This window comes from Caretta caretta, chromosome 2 (assembly GCF_965140235.1).
Source record: "Caretta caretta isolate rCarCar2 chromosome 2, rCarCar1.hap1, whole genome shotgun sequence".
NCBI lineage: Eukaryota > Metazoa > Chordata > Testudines > Cheloniidae > Caretta > Caretta caretta.
Window position 1 is genome coordinate 46911189 of NC_134207.1, and position 12604 is coordinate 46923792.

The 12604-nt window shown below is 38.6% G+C and overlaps 2 protein-coding genes across 3 annotated transcripts in view; both read right to left on the bottom strand.

The window, feature by feature from the left end:
* DECR1 (2,4-dienoyl-CoA reductase 1) overlaps nucleotides 1–12604 on the bottom strand; it is a 307653-nt gene that overhangs the window by 242119 nt on the left and 52930 nt on the right. The gene's annotated exons all lie outside the window — the stretch shown is intronic.
* The window catches only part of LOC125632635 (Y+L amino acid transporter 2-like), a 44613-nt gene that overhangs the window by 26815 nt on the left and 5194 nt on the right, over nucleotides 1–12604 (bottom strand). For both annotated transcript variants that reach the window (XM_075125072.1, XM_048841155.2), the window contains exons 2-4: nucleotides 10744–11251; nucleotides 5726–5851; nucleotides 184–328 (exon numbers count right to left, since the gene is read on the bottom strand). In XM_075125072.1, coding sequence (XP_074981173.1) covers nucleotides 184–328; nucleotides 5726–5851; nucleotides 10744–11248 — 776 coding nt within the window. In that variant the 5' untranslated portion in view covers nucleotides 11249–11251. The remainder of the gene's footprint in view (nucleotides 1–183; nucleotides 329–5725; nucleotides 5852–10743; nucleotides 11252–12604) is intronic.

Consider the following 12604-nt stretch of genomic DNA (forward strand, 5'->3'; position numbering starts at 1 on the left):
GTCTTTTCAAAAGCTAGAATTTTTTTATGGATAGTAGTTTGATTAATTTCAAAATTAGGACAACCCCGCCCCCCCACAACAAACTGAACTCATCCATTGGGTCATTGAACAATCTATCTTGTCACATGGTCATGTTTTCATAATCTTTGTAACACTTTGGAGGATTTGAGAGTATGCACAAACCTTTCAGGATTCCTCATCTCCTCAGTGACATAATTCAGGGTATCCCATCCAGAGTAGGAAAAGAGGGCTGAATACAGAGCAAGTGCTATACATCCTATATCAGTTGTTGAACCTTCAAATGGAGTTTTAAGATTTTCTGTTTCTCCTATGTAAATATTATAACGCAGTTATAAGTTATGTTTAAATATTTTTCGGTCTTATCTAATTTAAGTATATACACTTCAGCTAAACAAAATAAAACAAAAGCTACTGTTCTCAGACCATAATAAAACCTTTTTAAAATATATAGATATTTTCATAGCATTGGAGATATAAAAAAGCTTAGTCAGTTAGAGACATCAGCACATTCACAAATTGTGATATGGAACTACACATGTAAGTAATGTTTTTCCATATTTGTTGTCTGACTATTATGGGACTAGTTCTGACTTGATTAATAAGGTACTGCCATTGACTTCAGTGGGACCATCCACACCCTCTGTTAAAAGCCCAGGAGAGTGTGACCAGTGGATTGGATGGGAATCAGGAGGCTAGAGTTCTATTCCTGGCTCCTTCTCTGACTTGCTGTGCAACTCACGTCATGGCAGTTTCCCCATTTATAAAATGGGGTTAATTATAGTTACTTTCTTTTTTAAAGCACTTTGAATTCTAGGGATAAAATTGCTATATAAAAGCATAATATTGTCATTTTTATAAGTTAATTTCTGTAATGCATTTATTAATGTGAAATCTGATATGATGTAATTCTAATTATCTACAGGTATCTGTGTAGATTTCTTTACGTATCCAGCAGGGGAAGAACTCCTGGGATCCAGGTTTTCATTAGCATGCTAAAGAAACTGATTTGAATAAAAATGTTTACCTCAAATATGCAGGGAAAGTGGAAGTGGAGGAAAGACTTTTAAAATGACCAGATATGCAGAAGGAAATTGAAAAATCACTTATAAATAGAAATGGAATTATGTATTATGAGTGAGATGAGCATTCAGACACTTTACTCAGTTATAAACAAAGGGAGGACTTCTTTATAAAGTCACCCTGGACACTAAGAAGGTAGTTAAATATGGGGAATTCATGGGTTGCACACAAGCAGTAAGCTATGGAGACCGACAGCGTAAAGTTTGCAGCTACTAGTGTTTCACCTTTGTAACAAAATCTCATACCCAGTTACTGTTAGAATTGTGATAGGTGGAGTTAAATCATAGGATCCATCTACACTCCATGGAGAGAGAGTGCAGATGGGGGTCTGTGCTGACAAAGAGAGACACCTCTGACTTTAGTGGTATCAAAACAGAGTGACAGGGCTGAGAAACTTACCTTCTAAAAACAGCATGGTTTCAAAATCACAAGCATTCATAATGTCCAAAAAATAAACACATTTGACTATATCAGGAATACTGAAGCTAGGGAAAAACATAACTGTTCTCAGTAAAATAACTGCTGAGTGAAAGAGTGTTGACCCGATCTAGGGTGACCAGACAGCAAATGGGAAAAATCAGGACAGGGAGTGGAGGGTAATAGGAGCCTATATAAGAAAAAGACGCAAAAATTGGGACGGTCCCTATAAAATCAGGACATCCGGTCACCCTAACCTGATCAAAAATTCCTCTGAGTTTCCTTCATCCTTCTCCCCAGCTTCCTATTGCTTCCCCATTTTAATACCCTGAATCTATTTAAATATAATACAGATTAGGTTGCGCTTATCCCCTACTAGTTTAGGGCTTGTCTACACTTACAGCACTGCAGCAGTTGCAGTGATTAGTGAAGATGCTACCTACTCCTATGGGAGTATCTCCTGTTGGTGTAGGTACTCCACCTTCCTGAGAGGCAGTAGCTATACCGACAGGATACGCCCTTCCATCGACATAGCACTGTCTACACTGGGAGTTTGGTCGGTATAATGCATCGCTCAGGTGTGTGGATTTTCCATACCCTTGAGCGACCATAGTTATACAGACATAAGTTCATAGCATAGACTAGGGCTTATCAGATGACTTGACTCCCACTGAAAGCTCTTAGCAGTCTTCATTCACAACAAAAACATTTGCCACCCCTCCATCTCTGTTTTCCTAGCCAGATTAGAAAATATAATAGAGAATGACAATCAGCAGTGTTCTCCTCCCCCATTCTCCCTCCTTGTCCTTATCGCTATGTTCAGCAGTTTGCTTCTGATCAGAGCTGACAGGTCACAGACAACTCACATGATCTGACCTACTAAGGCCTGTTTACACACAAAAGCTATACTATTTTTCCTATACTGGTATAAATAGTATAGCTCCCTGAGGATGGGCACAGTAATATCAGTATAAAGGTGTTTATGCCAGTGTAGCTTATTTATGAACAGGAACAATGAATTACTTATTTATTGCCTATCTATTTTTATTAGTCTGCCTTGCCTTTTAGAGTACTAGCTCTTCAAGAGTGAGGTTGTCTTTTATTATGTGGTAATGCAGTGGCGAGCACAATGGAGTTTATAATCCTGGTTGGACCCTGGTTCTCCCAGAATACAGACAATAAAATACCATCCTAAACCCTGTCTTTACTATAGGCCTCTCTACAATAGCATTTTCTCTTCTATTAAACTGAAACTCCTCAGTCCTAACTACATTATGGTCAAAAAAGTGACCACATAAAATGGTCCCTACATATCCCACAAGATTGTTCCTTGTACATATTGACTAGGGCTGTCGATTTAATCGCAGTTAACTCATGCAATTAACTCAAAAAGGTTAATTATGATTAAAAAATTTCATCACAATTAATCACAGTTTGAAATGCACTGTCAAACAGTAGCATACCACTTGAAATTTGTTAAATATTTTGGATGTTTTTCTACATTTTCATATATATTGTATTCTGTGTTGTAATTGAAATCAAAGTGTATATTATTTTTATTACAAATATTTGCACTGCAAACATGATAAACAAAAGAAATAGGATTTTTCAATTCACCTCATACAAGAAATATAGCGCAATCTCTTTCTCATGAAAGTGCAATTTACAAATGTAGATTTTTGTTACATAACTGCACTCAAAAACAAAACAATGTAAAACTTCAAAGCCTACAAGTCCACGTAGTCCTACTTCTTGTTTAGCCAATTGCTAAGTTTACATTTATAGGAGATAATGCTGCCCGCTTCTTATTTACAGTGTCACCTGAAAGTGAGAACAGATGTTCACATGGCACTTTTGTAGCTGGCACTGCAAGGTATTTAAGAGCCAGATATGCTAAACATTCATATGCCCCTTCATGCTTTGGCCACCATTCCAGAGGACATGCTTCCATGCTGATGATGTTTGTTAAAAAAATAATGCTAAAATATAATGAGGTAATTAAATTTATGACTGAACTCCTTGGGGGAGAACTGTATGTCCCCTGCTATTTTACGTGCATTCTGCCATATATTTCATGTTATAGCAGTCTCGGATGATGACCCAGCACATGTTGTTCGTTTTAAGAACATTTTCACAGCAGATTTGACAAAACGCAAAGAAGGTACCAGTGTAAGATTTCTAAAGATAGCTACAGCACTCAATCCAAGGATTAAGAACCTGAAGTGCCTTCCAAAATCTGAGTGGGATGAGGTGTGGAGCATGCTTTCAGAAGTCTTAAAAGAACAACTTTCCAATGCAGAAACTACTGAACCCAAACCATCAAAAAAGAAAATCAACCTTCTGCTGGTGGCATCTGACTCAGATAATGAAAGTGAACACGTGTTGGTCTGCACTGCTTTGGATTGTTATTGAGCAGAACCCATCATCAGCATGAAGGGACATATGAATCTTTAGCGCATCTGGCATGTAAATATCTTGCGACACTGGCTACAGCAGTGCCATGAGAATGGCTGTTCTCACTTTCAGGTGTCATTGTAAACAAGAAGAGGGCAGCATTAACTCCCACAAATATAAACAAACTTGTTTGTCTGAGCAATTTGGCTGAACAAGAAATGGGACTGAGTGGACTTGCAGGCTCTAAAATTTTACATTGTTTTATTTTTGAATGCAGGGGTTTTTTTTACATAATTCTATATTTGTAAGTTAAACTTTCATGATAAATCAATTGAACTACAGTACTTGTATTAGGTGAATTTAAAAATACATTTGTTTGGTTTTTTTACAGGGCAAATACTTGTAATCAAAAATAAATATAAAGTGAGAACTGTACACTTTGTATTCTGTGTTGTAATTGAAATCAATATATTTGAAAATGTAGAAAACACTCAAAAATAGTTAAATAAATGGTATTCTATTATTGTTTAACAGTGGATTAATCACACAATTAATTGCAATTAAGTTTTTTAATTGTGCAATTAATCACGATTAATTTTTTTAATCACTTGACAGCCCTAATATTGACAAATTTATGGCTGCTTACTTTTCTGACAAAAATAATTTTTACTATTTTTTTTTACATTTGTTAGCATTGCAGAGTTTTATCTGTGTGAGAGCAAGTCTGCAAAATGAACCTGGGATCTGAAATTTGAGCAGTCCTCTTTCTGATTCACACATCATCACTAGCAGTAAAGATTCTGCAAACAGCATTTAGTTAAAAGAAAAGAAGTACTTGTGGCACCTTAAAGACTAACCAATTTATTTGAGCATAAACTTTCGTGAGCTACAGCTCACTTCATTGGATGCATACTGTGGAAAGTGTAGAAGATCCTTTTATACACACAAAGCATGAAAAAATACCTCCCCCCACCCCACTCTCCTGCTGGTAATAGCTTATCTAAAGTGATCACTCTCCTTATAATGTGTATGATAATTAAGTTGGGCCATTTCCAGCACAAATCCAGGTTTTCTCCCCCCCCCCCACACACACAAACCCACTCGCTAGCAAGAGAGTGGGTTTGTGTGTGTGTATGCACCCGATGAAGTGAGCTGTAGCTCACGAAAGCTTATGCTCAAATAAATTGGTTAGTCTCTAAGGTGCCACAAGTACCCTTTTCTTTTTGCGAATACAAACTAACACGGCTGTTACTCTGAAACCTAATTTATTAGAGTATAACCATGTTGTAATCCCTATTCATCCTCTACAGCTAAAAATGGACAAGGGTAGACTAAGGCAGTTTAGGCTAAGGTGTGGTTTCAAGGTTGTATGAAGACTAGGGTTCAGATTTGCGGGCACTGAAAACATGTCCTGTTCTCATGAAAATATTTGGCCCCATATTGCGAACTATTGAGACACTGGGTCCAAGCCCCGGGTTAGTGTGATTTGTGTGTAGAAGGAAGGGGGCTAGCCTTGAACTTGAGTTTGAACCCTGGGTTTACATTTGGGTGGCGCAAATGTCTACACTGACATTTTATAGCCCTGCAGACCAGTGTCCAGGTGTGCCGAGGGTCTTTTATTGCAGTGTAGATGGAGCTTAAAGCGTCCTACAAAGCAATATAGCTGTCACCTCTTTTTCAGGATGTTAACAGCTATTTCCCAGTGCATAACATTTTATATTAAAGTGCTGTGGATTCTGATACTTCTGTATTTTGACTCTCAGATACTGTTCAGTTTTTTTAAAAAAGTCTGTAAAATGAACTATATTCTTACCTTTACTAATTTTGTAAAGACCCACCGAGATGATCATGATAAGGGCCATAACTTTTGCATATGTGAACAGATCTTGTACTCTGGTTCCCCACTTCACATTGACACAGTTAATAAATGTTAAGGTGCCTATTGAGAAAAGGAATACAAATGAGATAGGTGCTTTCTTAAATACATCTTTCAAGAAAATGAAAGTTACCAGTACAGAAAAACTCTGTCAATACTTCAGAATTATCTAGACTTTTACTGAAAGCAATAGAAATTGACTCTATCGTTAATTTTTGTCAGTTTTTATTTTTTATATTTTAAAATGAAGTAAAACTTACTGCATGGAGGCTGCCATTTTCTGGTAATAGGCTGGAAGAAAGAGAAATTAGGAGAGGAAGGAAGACATTCTGCTTTGAAATCAGTGGAAAGCACTGGGTTTTGATTTTAGGACCAACCAGTGTTTATTATATTTGAGTAATCTCATTGATTTCAGTGGGGCTACTTACATAAGGCAGGCAGGATTCTTAATATTATTTATTTGGATTACAGTAGTGCCTAAAGTCCACAATGGAGATTAAGGCTCCATTGTGATAGGCTCTGAGACAGTCCCTGCCTCAAAGACTTTGCAGTCTAAATAGACAAAGAATGCAAGAAAGGAAACTACATTTTGCACAAGGAGAACTGAAATTATGTTGCTGTTCCATGGTCATACAAGAAAGCCTGTAGCAGAGTTGGGATTTGAATCCACATTCCCTGAGTGGATTTGAATCCACATTCCACTCCTCTATTAGGTCATCCATTTAACTCATCCTTAATCACAAGTCCAATTTTCTTCTTTTGGGCCCTCACTTTGTATTTCTTTGTTGCTAGCCAGTAGGGCTGGTTGGAACATTTTCACCCCAAAATATGCTGTTTTGTCAAAGCCAAAACATTCCTGGTCCAAGTTGAGGCTGAGCAAAGAGAGAGTCTCGGTAGCCTGTTGGCTAGGGTATTAGCCTTGAAGCGGAAAGAAGGGGGTTTAAGTCTTTACTCTACCTGTTTGGAGTGATCTGGGATGAAAAACTCTACTCTAAACAGTGAGTTTGGTCTCCCAGAACAGGGCCTTAACCACCAGCCTACACGTGTACTCCAGTGGTTTTTGTGAAAACATTCAGAAGGTTTTGTTTTCATTCCAATGCAGAACAAAAACAAAATTTGAAATCTCAAATGTTGCCAGGAAATGGAACTGTCCTCCTGTCAGCTCTACTCGCCAGTGCCTAGGAATTTCAGATGGAGAGCGAATGTGCACACTCCTTTTTGGGAAACATCCCCTTGTCCTGCCTTATTCAGCCCTGACAATCTTTCCTCCAACCCTCCAGCTTGACCTCAGCACTATGGCCAACCTACCATCTGGGACAATGATCTAGGAAGGAGGCAGAGATCAGAGACACAATATTTGTGAGGTGGGTGGGTGGATGTGCAGTTACCTATTAGGTCATCCATTTAACTCATCCAGTCGGTGCTTGTCAATGCAGAATTTTCCACTGCAGTATGTTCTCCAATTCTTTGCTTGAGACATTTAAAATTAGATGAATAATGGGACTGCCCTCACTTCCTTTGAGAGAGATTTTCATAATATAACAGATCGCACTATTAGGATGCTTTTCCTAATGCTCACCTTACATTTACAGAGGGAAGGAAAAAAGAAACTACAACATGGAAATGCTTCTCCTTTGGGGTCAGATTTTACACTGACTTGTGCAACCACATGGACTGTGTGGGGAGTGTCTGAAGTTGCAAATCAGCAAAGCATTTGGTCCTTAGAACTTCAGACTGGATCTCAGGAAGGAGTAACCTGCTGTAGCAATATCCAAAGATCATTTAGAAGCTATTAGCTGCCAAGTCCTATTAGAAACTTAGTAACCTACTTCCTTCTCAGAACAAGGAACAGTGTGTGACTCTTTGGGTCACACTTTGTTCCCTGGTCTGTTCCTGTCCCTGACACAGTGTAAAGTCACTTTATTGCTAAACTGGATCTCCACTGAGCCTTGATACCCTTGTGCAGATGAAAATAGCCCGTTTAGTCAGGGAAGTTAAAACCTAATGAGGTGATAGACTAGTCCATCAGCTGCCACATGTCAGCAGCACTAGAAGCTCAGGCAGTGGAGGGGGGACTCTGCCAACATAACCTACCCCCAAGAGAACGCACAGAAATAGAGGTGGTCGCACTGTACAACTCAGTGCTGCAAAATGGAGACCAGTAGGGGATGTGGGCACACTGCATAAATCAGCAAAGCAGCAGGGCTAACTGACTCTTTCCTCAACTCAACAGCGGCTGGCTATGAGGTGTAAAGTGCCCTGGAGCACTGGCTAGGGACAAGGACTCCTTTCTCTGTAGCCTTTAGTAGGCCTTTTTTGACACAATTTGCTCACAGAAAATCTCTCTCATTTGGGCTTTGCTCCAGGGTTTTACCCTTTCATCCACATCTCACTTTTCTTTAGTTTTAAATGGGGAAAAAGCTATTACAGCCATTTAAATTATATTGCAACTTAAAAATTATTCTTTACAATGGTGAAAATAGTATCCAATATATAAGACTCCAATCCTGCAAACACTTACACACATGCTTACCTTTATTACTGTGAGTAGTCCCGTTGATTTCAGTGGGACTACTGTGCCCTTTGAGGCTTGATACACCATGGCATTTCTCTTTTATATACCACTGTGATATCAATGAAATCAGTGGTGTTACACATTAGCACACAACTGGAGTAATGCAGTGGTAACAGGCTCTTGGTCTAAAAAATATTAGATTTTACAGTGAATTGTTCTAAGACAAACACCTTTTTAATATCAGAGTAGGGTCTCATTTGAAATGTATCTGCTATCTGAGTGATTTCTATAAAGCCCACTCTATTAACAAATGTGGTGTGCACATTAAAATAAGATTCCATTCTCTATAATCTAAAATCACCATCTAGGCACTGGTAACTTACAGTATTCCTTATTCCTAGAAGAGAACATTTGCTTTGTCAGAGTTTGTAGCTAAGACCATGACAATGCCAAGCGTCAAATTATATATTTCAACTGCCAAACCAAACATCCCTCTCAGCTGTCCCATATTTTAGATCCAAATATAACGCTTTCACACATTATGTTCTCCCTTTTTATGTCTGTAAATGAGTGGAATCAGGAACTCTACTTGATCAGGGTATGAAAATTTTCAGAGTAAGGAACTGAACCCCCAAAGTTTTGCTATTTTAAAAAATGAATTCCTCATTTCGAACTGATCCAATGTTGGATGAAGTGAATGGATGAACTCCCATTGGCTTCAATGGGCATTGCAACAGGGCCTTAGTATCAGGGACATAATTTAAATTCCAGGGTCCTATATTTGCATATGGACAGATTAAATACTGAGAAAGCCACCTACTCTAATACAACTGTTTTGGGAAAGATCTAGAAAATAAATTTTATTCCTTTACCATCTCCCTTTGTTTCAGCAGAGAAAGCAATTAGAGCCTTCTCATTCTTTTAATACCCTCTAGCACTGAGAGGCAGAGCTGTAGATTCCTATGAACGTAATTGCCCAAAAAGGAAAAAGGAGGCTGCTCTAGGTGAAAAATTGTAGCTTTTTGAGTTAGCTCAAGTGACTAAAGAGTCTCCCCCCTCCCCTGACTTGAAATTATTTTACCACTGAAAAATATTTGATTTTGGATTGTTGATGTATCCTTTCACTTTCAGGATCTTATATTTTATTTAAAACCCATGCAGAGTGTGAGATAGCAGCACATTGTAACTAATGGTGTTACAAAACAAAGCAACTGATCCACATGAGGAACACAGCAAAAATCACTCAGACAGACTCCAAAATGAATGCTTAAAGAAACTGCTGTAATTAAACGCCATTCCCTCCGAAGTTTAGTAGTTTATGGAACAATACCAGGTCAGCTGGGGAGAGAGAAATAGATTCCATGTATATGCAAGTAGGGAGATGATCTAAATCACAGTTAAGCTACTAAAATATATTAGAATTGATCTACTTTTTAATACATTAGATGTTTAGAATACTGCAGAATGATGAGGACGGCAGTTTAAATCATGGTCTCTATTTTTCAGAAGTTAACTTCCTGTCTGCCTCAGTGGGGAGTGTTAGAAGTATAAAGAGGATTAATTACAGAGGAGACATTTTCTCAGAATTCACAGTATACACTACTCTGTTATACTCACTACTCAGGATACACTAGCTGTGTCAGGTGTCTTTTAGGGAATGCTATATCTTGCCTCATGGACAATTAATCATGCTGTTGCATATACCAAGAACAGCACATAGATTATACACAGTTCTGTGTATGTGGGTCATTAGGTTTTATACCGCCATCCACCACTGTAGTATCTGAGCACCTGGATAGCAGAGGACAGGACTCAATGCTGGTCCCTTCCAGCCCTATGTACTTACATTTACCTTCCAGGCTTCCACGTAAAATCCATAGCAACAGCAAAGGCCCTAGTGGACTTCATGGAGTGTCCGGCACTTCTACCTTTTGGGGGTCAAAACTCTGCTTGAGGTAGAGCTTTTGGTTTTGATTTTTTCTTTTTTTAACATTTTATTATTTCTTTGGTTGGTTGATAGGGGTTAAGGAAGGAATGTCAGTGTTTCACCAGTTTTCACTCACAAGCAGTTACTGATTTATCTGAGGATATGTGAACATTTAAAAGCCCATTGAAGCCAAAGGGAATTTTCCCATGGACTTCAATGCAGGCTTTGGGTTAGGCTCTTGATCCATAGAAAAATGTTTTCTTTTCTATCACCAATCATAGTGTCTCTCAGTCAAAATGTTGGAAACCCTCCCTCCCCACCCTCTAACTCCCACTACCACTCCCTCATCCCACAAAAATGCAATCTGGAAGAGAGAGAATACATTCTTATGAATTTGTCGTAGGTAAAAAATTGTTATTTTCACAGAAAATTAAGGGGGAGGGTAATCTGACAAGGCTTTTATGAGTACATGCATTAAATTAATTCATTTCTACCAATCACAACTTTACTTACAGATGCAACCAGCTGCAATTAACCTGACTGCTTCATATGGCGGCTCACAGGATGGAAAAATTGGTTGAACAATATAATTAGCAAATGTAATTGCTATTACAGCCTGAGTTGTTGGTTCAATAATTAGCAAGGAAGACCACAGTCTGATAAAGGCTGTGAATCCACCAAAAGCTTCCAGTATATAGGCATAGCTAGCTCCTGATTTAATAATGGATGTTCCAAGTTCAGCATAACACAAAGCTCCAAACAACGAAAAGATCCCACCAAGGGCCCAAATGAATAGTGAGAGCCCATAGGAGGCACTATACATCAAAACACCTTTGGGTGACACAAATATCCCAGAACCAATCATGTTCCCTACTATTAAAGAAACGCCATTAAGCAAAGTAATTTGTTGTTTCATCTTCATTTTTTCTTGCACATTTTCAGCCGCTGTGTCCGTTTCATGTACTCCATTCTTGGATGAGTTTTTTTTATTACAGCATATGATGCAGGAGCCTGACATTACCTGAAAATGTGTAATGAGAAAGAGACAGTTTTTTAATGCCTATCACATATGGGATTAACTGTGTGATTAACAGACTCCACCATCATGATCAGTACTGATTGATAGTGTCTTATTGGTTGGCTAATTTTAATTAAAAAACAAAATCTACCTTATTGGTAGGACTCCAACAATTACAACACTGTGAAATTTCAGATTCTGTCTCTTTTCCATCAGCAACACAGTGCCACTTCAATAATATATTTACTAGTTTTGCACAGCATAATCTGATAAAATGACCAGAGCTTTTGATTGCTATCAGAAAATGCAGAGCTCCTGGCTATTTTGAAAGTGCTCCCACCAAGATTTAATTACATATATACGTGTTATGCTGCTCAAGACTGTCAATGTCTATTGACTTGTAAGTTGACAAATATAGGTGGAGAGGGTTGCTTTGCCTATACCGAAAATGCCTAAACACTTTCTGTTATAAGATCCTATCTTCAGTTGCTTATAATTTTGTCAAACTTCAACCATTTGGGCTAAAATTTTCCATGTCAGGTGCCTGACTCACTCTGATTTCTGGAAAGTTTCAGCTAAAAAGTACAATTGTTTCTGAGAATGAAATTAAGAAAACAAAAAACAAACAATTGTTTGGCCTGTGTTAAAATAAAATTGCCACCCTTAAATCTTTTACTGAGTGGCCAGAGAGGTTGAAGAGGTTGGTAGGTGTGCAGGTGAACGAGCCCCATGGAAAAGAAGCCCTTGAGGAACTCCACCATGATTTCAACAATTTGCATCTCACCATCAACCTCAGCCTGGACCAATCCACACAAGCGGTCCATTCCCTGGACACTACTGTGCTAATAAGCGATGGTCACATAAACACCACCCTATACAGGAAACCTACTGATGACTATACTTACCTACATGCCTCCAGCTTCCATCCAGGACACACCACACAATCCATTGTCTACTGCCAAGCTCTACGATACAACCACTTTTGCTCCAATCCCTCAGAGACAAACACCTACAAGATCTCTATCAAGCATTCTTAAAACTACAATACCCACCTGCTGAAGTGAAAAAACAGATTGACAGAGCCAGAAGAGTATCCAGAAGTCACCTACTACAGGACAGGCCCAACAAAGAAAATAACAGAACGCCACTAGCCATCACCTTCAGCCCCCAACTAAAACCTCTCCAGAGCATCATCAAAGATTTACAACCTATCCTGAAAAATGATCCCTCACTCTCCCAGATCTTGGAAGACAGGCCAGTCCTTGCTTACAGACAGCCCCCCAACCTGAAGCAAATACTCTCCAACAACCACACATCACACAACAAAAACACTAACCCAGGAATCTATCCTTGCAA